At 39.5% G+C, this 13,907-nt stretch overlaps 2 protein-coding genes across 2 annotated transcripts; both read right to left on the bottom strand.

Annotated features, from left to right (window-relative positions):
- Nucleotides 1-220: 220 nt before the first annotated feature.
- On the bottom strand, nucleotides 221-5,805 carry LOC145906329 (organic cation transporter protein-like). The gene is made up of 12 exons (XM_082993748.1): nucleotides 5,767-5,805; nucleotides 4,899-5,144; nucleotides 4,686-4,762; nucleotides 3,973-4,233; nucleotides 3,237-3,391; nucleotides 2,595-2,763; nucleotides 2,293-2,429; nucleotides 2,008-2,185; nucleotides 1,546-1,760; nucleotides 1,201-1,309; nucleotides 596-726; nucleotides 221-411 (listed from the first exon to the last, which is right to left on the bottom strand). Exons 1-12 carry the CDS (start codon nucleotides 5,803-5,805, stop codon nucleotides 221-223), a joined length of 1,908 nt encoding a protein of 635 aa, XP_082849874.1.
- Nucleotides 5,806-6,906: 1,101 nt separating this feature from the next.
- Nucleotides 6,907-13,296, bottom strand: LOC145906360 (gonadotropin-releasing hormone receptor-like). The gene is made up of 8 exons (XM_082993779.1): nucleotides 12,575-13,296; nucleotides 10,756-10,972; nucleotides 10,420-10,526; nucleotides 9,455-9,577; nucleotides 8,852-9,071; nucleotides 8,414-8,583; nucleotides 7,649-7,779; nucleotides 6,907-7,436 (listed from the first exon to the last, which is right to left on the bottom strand). The coding sequence occupies exons 1-8, from the start codon at nucleotides 12,710-12,712 to the stop codon at nucleotides 7,379-7,381; spliced, it is 1,164 nt and encodes a 387-aa protein (XP_082849905.1). The 5' UTR covers nucleotides 12,713-13,296; the 3' UTR covers nucleotides 6,907-7,378.
- Nucleotides 13,297-13,907: the final 611 nt, after the last annotated feature.

Genomic DNA, 13,907 nt, shown 5'->3' with positions numbered 1-13,907 from the left:
ATCGCCGATGTGCCTTGATGTTACACGTGTTCATAGTCTACATTACCATGGACTTGCGAACATTGCAAAGGCGCAAAAAACGAATTCACTTTGTAGCAAAGATGACAGTGATCACGAAAACAAACTATAGTTCGACGTATTTCATGGAGCTCTTTCCTTGTAGTAATGATGACATCGAACAAAGTTGATGAATGTTACAATTTTAGGTTTTCTTTTAATTTTACAACGTTGCGCCGACCGAAATTGGTTGGTTTGTCTGCACTTCTGTGGCCCTCGAGGATTTGCTCTTGCACAGTCGGCCGATAAGGGTCCCTAGTGATCTGGAGTGTTTGGCGATAAATTCCTCTCCTTCTTCTATCGTTTCCAACAACGGATGGTTCGTGGTCTCGGGCACAGTGAACATCAGTACCCCTAATCACATCGTTTGAAACTTATAAACATGATTTCTATGTACGAGATGTTTAATGGGAAATAATATCAAGGAATTTCTTACTTCACACCACTGTAACTAGTTTTGCTTTTAAGGAAAAAGCTAAAAAGACGTCAAAAAAACGTTGTTACCCATTCAATAACACCGCCAAAAATGTGGGCTTACCAGATACAATAGACACTGTGGCAAATATGGCGTATGGTAGACTGGGGGCTAGGAGACCAATCATTGCTATCAGTGGTGACGCAATCCCACCAAGACGAGCCCAAGCGTTGCATACACCGATGGCCACACTTCTGAAAAATTTTACCATTTGAATTAATCCAAAATGTTCACGAGAAAAGTGTAAATAAGCTATGCAGCATTATATCAGTTATTCTCTGAACGTTGACGAGAAAAGGTTAAAAGCAAAATGCTTGTTTAGAGTCCATGGTAAGTTGGTGTTCGCAGTATATGTTTTTTGTTTAGAGGCCTTACATGAAAACAAACAAACAAGCATAGGAAATTTCGAAACCATGTTTTAAGGTGTTTTTAAGTTGTATATGTTACTGGGACTATGAACCGGGTAAGTCGTGTTATGTGAGGGTGTATCATTGCTGTAAATTTACCTGGAACTATTTTAAAAGGGTTTAAAATGATAAAAAAGAACGTCTTTCAGTCAGGCTTAGTGAAAAATAGTGAAATACAAGATTGTTTGTGCATGTGTACTCAAATCGATACAAACCAATATCAGCAAAGTTCAAAATGTCAATGTCCTGATGTTGTATTACCTCATGGTTGTTGGGTAAAGTTCTCCTGTGTGCAGATACATTACACTGAACGATGACGCAATCGCGAACTTCCCGATTATGGAACAAACGATTAGGAGCCATCCGGTGTCTGTAAACAAATTAATTTGAAATCAATGAAAATATCTTTTTCACGAAATCAACTTGTTCCAGCAACACTTCTTTTGCGCGACACAAGTCAAAGGTGAATGGCAAATCTGGCCAACAATACGAGCGACTGTTACTCACACACAGAAAGGCACTTATAATGTACAAAACTTTGAAACACACTGTATTTCTAGCTTTGTACTTGGAAAAATGCTTTTCGCAACAATCTGCTTTTCTTACCGCCAGGAATAACAAACAAAATGATGCAGAAAATCCCAGCCACGATCTGACTCGAAACCGCTAGAAATCTTCTACCGGCACAGTTCAAGACCGGAATTACCAGCAGTACTGATACCGACTCGGCCAAACCGTTGAAAAACATGTTTAGAAATGGGTCCCCGCCTAATTGAGCCGCGTTTAACGTCAGTCCGTAGTAAACGCACGAAACGGAAAACCTGAACAGAAGGTGATTGGAAACGGAGTCCTTAATCGGATTTGAAATTTAAGACTCAAATAAATCGAACAGGTTATGTTTAAGTTTATCAGATTGTATTCTAAAACATTGTGTGAAATAATGTGACATTTCTAAAAAAATGTCTTTTTATCATAGAGAGCTGTTAGTTACCGGCTTTTTTTTGTTTACAGAGATCATACCCGCATCTCGCAATAAGTCTCAAAATCGTTCAGTAAATGTCTGCTTACCACTGGAAGGAAACAACCATTGACATAGACCGCAGTTTCTTGCGTCTGTACATATCCAATGACCCAACACGATCGGTGTTGTCTTCATTTTTTGCTTGGTTGTTTTTTGTTGAAGATCCATCACATCCATCTTTCTCCCTCTCATCTCGCTCCGTAAGTGGAACTTCTTGTGCCCCAACTGCAAGGTAGAGTAATATTCGTACTAATGTTTGTTTTTTGTATATTTTGTTTTTTATTAGTTTTTTTCCTTGTTTTTTTTTCAAAATATTTATCGGTTCGTCTTACCCTGTACAGCACCATTGCTGCTGCCGGAATAACCGCACAATGAGGTTGTATTCACTCGTTGTATCTTTGTCACCACTTTCAAAGCTTCTCTTCGTTTTCTGTTGGCAATCAGCCATCTTGGCGACTCCGGAAGAAACCTTGCAACAAATTTAACGTGGCCGTCTGACCTTTATACGAATCCGAACAAAGCACAGCGCAGTGCTTCACATTCCAACCAAAGACATGCCAAATTTGGCATTAGTGCCCGATTATCTAATCTTCTGTCTAGCGGGTGGACACCAACATAGTTTAAAATCACTCACCACCACAATATAATCGAAAGTCCACACGGAATGGAAAGACAAAGTTGTAGCGACCTCCAGTGTCGGGTGATGAACGCCATGGCAGTGAGCACCATGTAACCAACAGCAAATAAAAATTGGGCGTATTGTGCGAGGACTGCCCGGCGACGTGCTACGATGAGTTCCGATACTGAAATTTACAACGCTGGTAAGATTATCACATTTTACTTGATTGCTCGGGCATCGCGTTGTAATGTACGTGTTAATCCGCTAGTTGGTGGTGCCTAATTTGAACCAAAAGATTTTTACCTAAATATTTTTAAGTTTTACATAAATATCTATTCATTGGGTAATTTCTTGCCAATTTCTGGCCTCGGTGCCTGTAATTTCATTGGTTACCCGAAATGCGTGCGGTGTTGGTAAGTCGATGCCCCGTGAATAGCAGTGACTCTTTTATCGAGTGGAATGTACAACACTAAGCACCTGGAGTACATTGTATTTTTTTGGATTCAATGTGTATGTCGTATTCGTATATAATGACTTTTTCAATAATACTTATTTTATTAAGGCGAATGATCAGGTATAGTGATTTCTGATTGGACGGGTTACTGACCACTTGACAACAATAAACATTAAAAAGAAAAACTCTATATCGATATATACCCAGTATAAACAAGATGGGAAAGGTGTTGTACAGAAAAAATCCGAAAAGACATCTCAACACAACATATTCGACGTAAGTTCGAACGAATGCCGTCGCAACTCCAAATGCAAAGGAACCGATTCCAAACAGGAGGAAGGTACGCCGTCGTCCCCATCTGAAACAGTGGTTGCATATTGGGTTTGGTTCTAAATATGTGGTTAGTTTTGTTGATTATTTTCCTACAGACTCATGCAGTCAGGACCAGTACTCAGCCGATTTGACTAAAAATGTCCCGCGCTGAAAATGGGGCCTCGCAGTTGAAAAAGAGGCCACGCGCATCCAGGTAAACCAAAAAAGGTCACATCCATGAATTATGCCTTCAGTATTTGAAGCTATTTTGGGTAAAGCACAGATATGTGCCGGGTTCCGCAGTTTTTATTTATTGGTCCCGCATTTCCAGTAGGACAGGCGGATGTCTAACAGAAATACATACACGCCCCATTTGTTTAAATAAACACAGTTATTTGTAAAACGAATATATGCTTCTGTTGTAAGTATTGCAATGCTCTAGTATTGCAAAAAAAACTTTGTTTTGTGCAACAGAGTTTTGGGTAACAGTAGTAACAACTGGCTTAGTTTTTTTAAAACAAAATCAAATGTAGGTCAACCAATAAAGGGAACACATTCGTCTCATATGCTTGCGCAGGCATGTAATCACACTTCGCGTCTGCTCAAAACCAGGAAAAAGTTGCCAACCTCTCTGCAATCCATCCCATTGCAACGCTTCCCATCAGCACGCCGAACATAAACGATGATTGGGAAATATATCCAGCCCACGTGCTTCCGCAGACCAATGAAAACTCCGTTACCGTGGTTTCGCGCATATCCGACCGGTCGTAAGTCCAGCGGTCGCAGGTTTCAAAGTCTGATTCGGTTAAAGATATGCGGCTGTTGTTTTTAGTCAATTGGCTTTGCCACTGGTGGCAGTCGACCGTAGAGACGTTCGTGAAGCTGTACCTGCAACGCGGAAGTTGTATGTAACGCTGCTGGGTTCAAGGAGTTGATCGTACAATGTGTAAAGTACACACAAATGTGTTGTAACCATTTATACACTATGTTCTGCAAATGATGTTTATGTAATAACTTATGGGAACTTACATTGTGACACATACAGATGTACATTATATTTACCAACGTTTATCAGTTATACAACGAGATTTCATTAGGTTTCAAATACAATAAAATCGTTATAATCAAGTTGTTCCAGTCCTATCCTAGAAATTATAATAGCAACAACAATAGCACAAACTATTAGAGTTGTCAGATTAGGCGAACGCCCTCAAACCATGTTTTTGAAATAATATTATTTCTGACCATTTATCGTGTAAGTTGAGTAGCCTACATTCCGTAAAATTAACCCCTTAACTCTGTTTCTGTACGGTTTTGTAAATGTCAAAACAGAAGTTCACCTGTAGCACTCAGGATTTTTGTCGTTCGGAGAATGTTGAAATTTAGGCCTTCCGTCGTTGACTGTAATATTGCACGTCTGCAAAATATAATCAAAATAATAAAAATTATTGTAATCCGCAAGAAAATAAGCGTAGTGACAACAGTCTCCACCACACACCAGAAGAATAGAAAATAACAATTAAGGGATGGACTGCTGGCCGATGACGTCCTACCTGATTCAACCAATCGGTGTAGTTTACGTCACAACGGTATGACGGTATCATGTCTTCAAACACAGAGGTGGCCACATTTGCTCCCACCATGATGCAGGGAACAACGACCAACATCATCAACCATATGTGGTAAAGTCCACAGTCGCCAGCCTCTTCCAGTGCATTTTCCACAGTGTTATCCGTCACTTTTGGTTTTCCCATTGGACTTTCCACAGTTTTTTTTTCTCTAGGAGCTTGCAAACTAATCTGCCACTATAGTTTCCCTGAGTAAAATTTTGACTAAGCTGGTGATATTTAATACTTTATTTATGCGCAAATCCCCATATTGTTTAACCCATAAATCATTTATACCGCACAGTAGTTTATATACCTAAAAAATCCGTATAAGCTGGAACGTTTCTTTCGTGGCACAATAGATTAAATTTTGATGGCGTATAATACACCATAAACGAATTCATCAGTATTGTATCCTGTATACGATGACTGTTCCGTCAGCATGATTGTTTAAAACTCGATTCATCTAGCAAACCCACATCCTGAAAAAACTTCCTGCAGTAAAAATTTCGCTGCGTTTCTTTTTTTTGTTTTGTACCAACATGTTGTGAAAATAAGAACATAAATTCCTCGCCAAATGACCCGCGAAATTGTTTGCAAACCGCATGCCTGCAGCCAAAAATCTTTTTCGCTGACTAAACTGCAAAGAAATGCATTGAAATCTTTGTTCAACTCCGTTCTACCAGACATTACAACGATTCACTAATGGTTGGCAAACTATTTTGGGTCGCGGCCCACCTTGTGTCCTCTAGACTAGAAGTCTGTTTAACTTTTGAATAAAGCTGTTTGAAATAACACTAAGTAATGCAGATACGCAACAACATTTAATTCGAAGTAGAACCAACTTTGCCATTATCTTAGTTCAACGCTAAATGCCTGAAAATCACATTCTCAGTTTCAAATTCAAGGTTTCTGTCCAAATGTAATCAACGTCCGGAATACTGCAATAAGAGCAGTTGTAACACACAAGCGGTTGACCCACATTTGCGATTTTTGACAGTTTGTTGTTAATATTTTTTAGTTCAAGAATCCTCCCCAAGTCCAAAACAGACTGCGAGTCCAAAATAAACTTCTCGGCAAATTTTGTTCTACCTAGTAATTGCTGCAGCATGCTACTGTTCTGCTGACCCAGTGGCTTTTTTCCCGTAAAATGTAATGCATTTTTTTTAGCTGCACGTAAGGCAGGTGAGGCCAAGATGCACTCGACATACCAAGTTTGGAGTTTCTCGTTGCCCTAATTACGGTGGCAACTGGGTTCTAAGGAGGCTTTGGCAAAAAGGAGGCTTAGGCAATAGTAAATACTTTTTGTGAAAACACTGCATGGCTGCATATTTTGGTCAACGGGATCAACAATTGTCAATATTATCATAGGACTACTTGATTGTTTATTGGCTTAGCTGCCTTGGCATTGCAGCCTTTTTCCTGACAACTCGGAGCCAGATCTAGAAACTTAGGCACCCGATGAGGTTTGAACCCACGACCCTGGGCTTACGCCCAACGCTCTACCAACCGAGCTACATGACCTTATTGTATTGTGGCCAAACGTACACTTGTGGGCAAGCGCACAACCTGTCGGGCGACAATAAGCTATACGGAACTGAGCTACGGAAGCATAGAGGGGGGAAGGGTATATATTCGTCAAGGTACACTGGCGCGAACCTGCCAGGCGACCTCCACATATACGTATGGGGAATCTCTACCACTGCAATCACGCAACGCAGAAGCGTTTCATGCAACCGATAGCTGTGATCGCCCGCGCACTAGGGCGATCGTGCCAAGCGCGCGGTTGCATGAAATACTTCTGTATTATTAATGGATAAAGGTTTCAAACAACATTTGATTATGCAGTCAGTTAATTTACGTTTCAGAAACAAGTATATTTTTGAAGGAAACTCTAAATAAACTGTAATTTTACTGCTTCCCTTTCCTGTCATTCATAGTCACACAGCATACAATCGATACCCATAAAATGTTTGACGAATATACACATTGAAAACTTTTACAATGGGGGTTACGTATTTCGATTTTAACCGATTCTAAAGGCGATCAAGTAGCTTTGAAACCGCCTTTGACGGTAAACGCAACAACATCGGCACACGTATGTAAGCTTACTCTTAAAGTGGAAAATAAATTGATATGTAATGGCAGCGCACGGGAAAACCAAATTCAGTTTTCTTGCGATCAAATCCCAAGTATCTTTTCTGCTTCGCGTTCAGTTGATTGCTGTTTCCAACAGGGATTTCAAACCAAACATACCCTTCGCTATAGAATGTGGATAAGTTGGTGTATGTGTCTGGCCTCTGGCGCTTTGGCTGATGCCACAATCGCTCACCCACCAATGGTTTGTGTCTTGCCATAAGATCTGCCGCTTGGTGGTAGTCTTGCAACAGTTGCGTATGCCGCTATGTAGCGGAAAAGGAAGGTCATTAAAACAGTTCAATTTCGTCGTTTGGTCTATGCCGGGGGCTCGCTGGTTTGTCGTGACTGTGTAAATATAAAGTTTATGAAATATGCAGCAAATTGAAATACAAAAAATCAACTGTAAAATATAAAACCAGATCGCTGTTCTTCGGTGACAAATTTGTCAATGATATTCGACAGTGCATCGCATATATGTTTTCGGTTGACCAAAATTTAAATACATGCGGTGTGCTCTACAACCACCCAAAACCATGCAAAATAGACTGTGACTGTACCTGAATATAGACGTGACTCGTTGAATCGTGTTTGTCCGCATGGTGGTGCGAACGTCTTTCATCTGTACCAGTGTGACGAACGGTTGAATGCACGGGTAAAAATACATAGACGTGTACAACACCGTCCTCGTCTGCACACAAGCAATTAAGCATTAGTGACCAGAAAAGTGCGCCGGGATTTGAATCCGTATACGGTATAGTATGTAGAGCACGAATATGTCGATAAGGTTATACCCCGAATCTGAAAATCCGACCTATCAGTAGGTATATGTAATTTTTCCAAATATGGACACTGATTCCAAATATTGACCGCGAATCCTATACATTTTCCGTAAACAAGGGTGCTTGAAATCGCGCGATGTTTTTTTGAAATTTTGCACGAAAAGGGATTGTACGTTAGCGCAAACAGCGAATTAAGAGCAAAATAAGGACAGTATAGGGTATAATTATGTCGGTACAGTGGAAATTCAAACTCTGCGTACCACTATTACGTAAATTTATTGATTCGACTGAATAATGGCTACTGGTATTTGGATTCGGTCAAATCCTAATTTAATTTGTGTTGGCACACCATTGGTAATGGGTTGTCTTGGCATACCTAAATAGCCTTAATGTTAACACAAAATATCATGAGTGATTTTAAACTTCAGAATTCCAAAACGAGCAGCTATTCGATGTTACTGTACACAACGTTATACCTGACAATCGCTGTAGTAACACTAAAGTTCAAGTCTATAAAAACAAAACAAGCAAATAGGTTTTTACCGTTGGGCTCATCACATTTTCGTTGAAGTAGTAAATCATTCCAGTTAGATAGTACGGGCCCCAACTGATGAAAAAGGACGCCGTCAATAGTCCTGTGACGATCTGCCAAGACCTTCGGACTTGCTGAATTTTTTTCCGTGTCAGACTGCTACGTTTCCATTGGTGTGATTCTGCAATAAGTGCACAAGTTGGGCTGTCTGTTTATAGCACGTTACACAAAAGGTGATGTAGATTCCCTACAGGCGTATAGGCTATAAACATCTAAAACACACATATATAAATTTCAAAACGTTCTTCTTGTGCGAGAGCTGCACACAAGTGTACACACTGTTTCGACCTGCAAGGTCTCATCAGTGCAGCTGGTGACTATGGCACTTGGCTACCTTTTGCACTCATTTATTATTATGGCTATTTTGTACATATATGTTTTTCTTGTACCTTTGGCATTTTTCTTCATGCGCGCGAGGGCCAAGGTAATGAGACCGTAGCAAGCAATAATGATGAAAACAGGAATAAAAAATGACATGGCCATAGTGTAGAGGAAGTAGCAGGTCTTGGCCTTGTCGTCAAGCAGGCAGTTGTCAGTGCATTGTGGGATGTTAATGTTCGGACAATTTTCGTTGTACACTGTGATCTTCTCCACTGAGAAGATGAAGCTCTGTAAAAGAAAGTGAGGCAATGCCGTTTTTGCTTGGTACATTTGTATTTTCATATACAGTGCTAACTATAACACGAAGGTTAGAAATTAGTACGCTGTGGCGACTCTTTTCCATAGTCAAGGATATGATGCACCATGTTCTCCGCGAATTTGCTCAAATTTAATTCCTGTTCAAATTACTTGACCCCAAGTTTTATGCATCCAATTATTTCTTCGTATTTTCAGTATTTTGGGAGAGTTTAAAGCTATTTTAATTATTTTTTTTTCAAATTAAAGAAACTTTATATTAAACTGAATCATGCACACACTCATATCCATATACTTTTAACGAAAGAACACCAAAAATCGATAACCCGACTAAATCAACAGCCGCTGCTACTTACAGCAGGGACAGAGTTGAGAAAACTGTAGATCCAAGCTGCGGCCATCACTCGTTTCATGAACGGTTTCGTGCCGTTGGCCGAGTTGGTTAGGAGCAGACAAACTACTTTGTCAACTGTCATCACCTGCAAAGATGACACGTTGCTCTCTTTCCTGGAAACTACAATTCTATAACCGCATAAAAAGTGTTGACATTTTTTTAGTTGTAATCAGGGTCCAATTTCGTGTTAATTTCTGAAATTTGGGCTTAAATAGAAAAAAATAAATAGTAAATAGAAATGTGTGTTTGGTTTTATATTACTTTTGGTTGATTCTTTGTTATTTAACTTGATAGAATGCGTCAATTAAATGTTTTAAAAACCCGACAATCTCGACAAAACCAACAAAATGTTTTAATAAAGGTTTTTTATCGACTGGTGTGCTTATTTCTTGGTCTTGTCAAGTGGTTTTTAATTTTGGTCATATAGACACGTGTGAAAATTATCAGAAAAACACCTTTACATCAATGGTTTGTGCTTGGCATCACAGCCAAGCTAGAACAAAACCATTTCCCTACAAGCATGAAAATGCTCCCGGTGAGGTTTGAACTCGCGACCAAAGACTAACCAGACCCACTGCTCTACATACAGAACTACGGAAACGTAGCGGGTTGTGGTCAAAGTACACTGAAGCGAACCTGCCAGGCGACCTCCACATTTACGTATAGGTGATCTTACCACCGCAATCATAGGGTAATAATACACAAACATATAGGTGCTCTTACCACAGACAACACGGAAGTCTTTTCTAACAAAGTAAAACTTAATTAACGCGATGCCCACGCGATTCGTAAATAATCCGGTGATTAGAGAATTGTAAGCCATTTTATGCAAAATTAGTTATATTCTATAACTATTGGGAAAAATTGCGTTCACCAATATTAAATTCAGCAATTCTTTTTTACATGCAGATGATAACATGAACTAACCAAAACCACAACGGATGAAATGTACATGGAAAACTGTTTGCACATGTTCAAAACTCGACAGGCAAGTTCACCGCCATACCACATCATAGTGACGTTCCAAACTCCGTCTGAAAATGGGAAAAACAAGATTTTATTTAATTTCTGCGAACGATTTGTGCAGATGCCAAAAAATAAATTTTGAAATGACAGATTTTAGTGAATTGTGTACAGCAATGGCCTTATACCTATACGCAAGTAAAATATGATTTTTTTATTCTGTTTGACGCCAGTCTCGTTGATAGAAGTTTTCCCGCGACTTTAACTATACTATCAACAGTTTTAGATGCCAGTACTTACCCATAGGCAATACGAAAAATGTGAAGCAGAGATTGGCGATGCTTATGTTTGTGATGATCAACTGGCAGTAAGTCATGTGAGCTGTATCGCGCCACATGGTGACGCACGCGAGCACCGCAAAGTTGCCCACGCATGACAGGAGAAAGCAGATCCACGTGATGATCACCCTTGTCAGCTGTAGGCTGTCAAATATGAGACCCAGATCGAGTAGTGCTTCCTGTAATTGAAATGTCTTGTCAGGCTTTGTGCTATGCATGACTGCTTGCTTACACTGATGATGCAAATGCAAGCGCCAGTGCAACCGAAGCCATTGTGAATTACTTTTTATTGTTTATAGCTTTACCCAGTTCCACCATTTCGGTTAACAGTTTGTTTCGTATTGAACTGTTGTTATTATGACGTCATAAATCTTCTCCACAGTTGCCGTAGACCATCACAAATATTAGACAGTACTTAGTTTTAAATAGAAGTCACTTTGTTATTGCTAATTAACAAATACAACGTGTATTATACGCAAGTGAACTGTGAAATGCAATGTAGTTCAATGTGACTACAGCGGCAATACAATACAACAACAAAAATCGTGTATCCTGTAGCAATCAGCACTGCTGTACAAACATTTATTTTGTCTTGGCCTTTTTCTTGTTACGAGTAATTAATCTCATTAAGAGTGTCAATATGTCGGAAGCTGTGGTAAATCGTCTGAACCAATGCGTGCATGCATAATGCATAATGCTCTTTAACAGCTGAAATTAAATGCCATGCGTTGTCTTTTTCAGATTCATCAAAATCAAGTGCCAAATCATTTGCAAACGATTTAATACTTTGAAATGTATTTTAGCGTACAAAACATTTTCTGTCATGAAATCTACACCTAATTAAGAACTGGAAGAAATTGTTGTGTTACCGTATATTATGGAAGAAAAATTTGCAAGATCAGTGCTGACCATAGGACGATTGCGCTGTCACGGGATTCCACTCGTCAATTCGCGTCACATGATTTTTAAACCAGGGATCATGGTTTTTGTTGCATGTCAGCGGCTTGGAAAATCGATATGCTTATGCTGGCGCATAATCAGATGCTGGTCAATATACGATGGGTCGTATACCACAAAATTCGATTGTGGCGCCAGAGGCGTAAAATAGGCGGGAATTTTGACATTTGAAATTACTTTACTGCACAAAACGAAGCAACATCAAAAGAAATCGTTGCGGCATTTGCTAATATTGCAGAAAGGGTAGATCTGTTGATCTAAATAGGGGTTCTCAACCGATTTTTTCTTTTTTTACGCCGTGTGAGCTTGAAAAAGTATTTTGCACCCTATTTTTAAAGAATGCCTTGATTATGATGTTATAACTGTGTAGTTAAAGTCATTGAGTGTTGTGAGCGTGCATGCGTTACATTGTAAAAAAACAAATACAGACTATAGAAATCATGTTTTATCTCTTAAAAGAGATCGTACCACAAAATCTTAAATACCTTCTATTTGCAAAAACAACCCCGCGAAGCCCGGATCTAAAAAATCGAGACGTTTCGACAAATGGAATCGTTAGTTCCCGAAAAATTTACAACGAAATAAAACGGACATCTTGCCGAAACAATTCATTTACACCTTTCCTTTAAGATCAAGAGTTTTGCCCGTCTTATTTCTTTTAAAGCAGACCGCAATCGTTACAGTACTACTATCGGGTTCCACGTATAAGCGCACCAGTCCGCTCCTTGTTGTTGTTGCTCGCCTATACAATGTATTGACGCATTTCCGCAACTCAGTTACCTGTTTCCAACGTATTGTTTTGCATTTGCATCTCATATACTTACCCTTAATCCTGACTGGCAGGGTTCTGGCAATGGATAAATGCTGTTCGATTCCGCTTCCCACTGCGGGTAGCATTCGAACGTTAGGTTGGGTTGGACGACCTCGTTTAAAATGAGCAAAGATTGCGTTGTTTGCATCATTCCTGGCTGCAGAATGCAGAGATGCTTTCAAAACTAATGCGTTCAAAATGGGACAACAGTGGAGAAAACCTTTGCGAATTCGATTAAACGTGTAAATATATGCATTCTGAAATATTTCCTTGTAAACAAAGCGATTAGATTTGTATAGAATTGACGATGGATCGTAAAATTATTGCAGTTTCCTATTGTTAACAGTTGGGCTGTCGCAATAAAGTTTCTTTTGAAACTTACAAAAATATCTATTACAAAAATTGGTAACAAAATTGCGTCCATTGCGCAATGCTACAGGCCATTGTTGTTGTAAGGAACAATGCTCAATCCAAAATCTTGTGTATACACTGTAAAGCTGTAGATTAAATCCGAACTTCCAAATGCCCGTGTCTGCTTTTGTGACTGTTATTACATGAACAAGACATGTGCTCGCCGGGCAAACTGGTGCAACTGTCAAGATAGCAGACTGGATAAACTTGGGTGTCGTCTTAATGTGCATACAGTCTATAGACTCTTGTCTGCCTTCCTGCTGCAATGAACGTCACATCCCGCATTATGACCCCTCGTCATTAGATTGTTATTCTGACACATAAATACGAGCTTTCTAAAGGAATATACGAAAACCTTTTTACGGAATATACGATAAAAAACAGGTGTTCTTTGTATACATATTGAGTTTACATTTTAAATATTCTAGAAATATAGTAGCAGATGATTTAACCCCTTAAGGCTGTGTTTTTATTACGTTTGACTCTTCGTAATATCTTTTCAAATTTCAGTCTGATATATAGCCAGGCTCGTCGAACGACTGAAAGTGCTGTCTCAGAACTAACGGAACGACCGACAAAACATATATATCACCACAAACTGCAGAGGCATTATTATTAATGGAAGTTTCGTGGCATCACGCTTCTGTATTAATAATTAATACCATTCTAGAAAGGCCAGAACACTAAAATGAACATCACTTTTAAGGCACTGCAGAGCAATCGATGCTAAGCATGTATTCATTGGGCTTTCCACTGGTTTTCTACCTTGCTTTGGTTGTGCTATCGATGACAGCAAGCTTAACTGCAACTGCAGAGCGCCATAATGCACACAGCTGGAAGTGAAATTTGACCTGAAACTCGTCAGTGGCTTTTCCACGTACGAACTATACATCCCTTATACTTCAATTGAAAAACGCTGACGCGAGTATATTTCG

Source organism: Ascidia mentula, chromosome 6, assembly GCF_947561715.1.
Source record: "Ascidia mentula chromosome 6, kaAscMent1.1, whole genome shotgun sequence".
Lineage (NCBI taxonomy): Eukaryota > Metazoa > Chordata > Ascidiacea > Phlebobranchia > Ascidiidae > Ascidia > Ascidia mentula.
This window is presented reverse-complemented; position numbering and strand designations above follow the sequence as displayed.

What these genes read in the sequence shown, in the direction of transcription:
- LOC145906329 (XM_082993748.1), bottom strand. Translation starts at nt 5,805, where the DNA reads ATGGCAAAGTTGGTTCTACTTCGAATTAAATGTTGTTGC. An exon ending in TTCGAATTAAATGTTGTTGC is followed by an intron (nt 5,145 to 5,766) that starts GTATCTGCATTA and finishes CTATAGTGGCAG; the next exon opens with ATTAGTTTGCAAGCTCCTAG. An exon ending in TTTGTTTGTTATTCCTGGCG is followed by an intron (nt 1,310 to 1,545) that starts GTAAGAAAAGCA and finishes ATTTGTTTACAG; the next exon opens with ACACCGGATGGCTCCTAATC.
- LOC145906360 (XM_082993779.1), bottom strand. Translation starts at nt 12,712, where the DNA reads ATGATGCAAACAACGCAATCTTTGCTCATTTTAAACGAGGTCGTCCAA. An exon ending in CCTGCCAGTCAGGATTAAGG is followed by an intron (nt 10,973 to 12,574) that starts GTAAGTATATGA and finishes TTTCAATTACAG; the next exon opens with GAAGCACTACTCGATCTGGG. An exon ending in TTTCATCCGTTGTGGTTTTG is followed by an intron (nt 9,578 to 10,419) that starts GTTAGTTCATGT and finishes TCATCTTTGCAG; the next exon opens with GTGATGACAGTTGACAAAGT.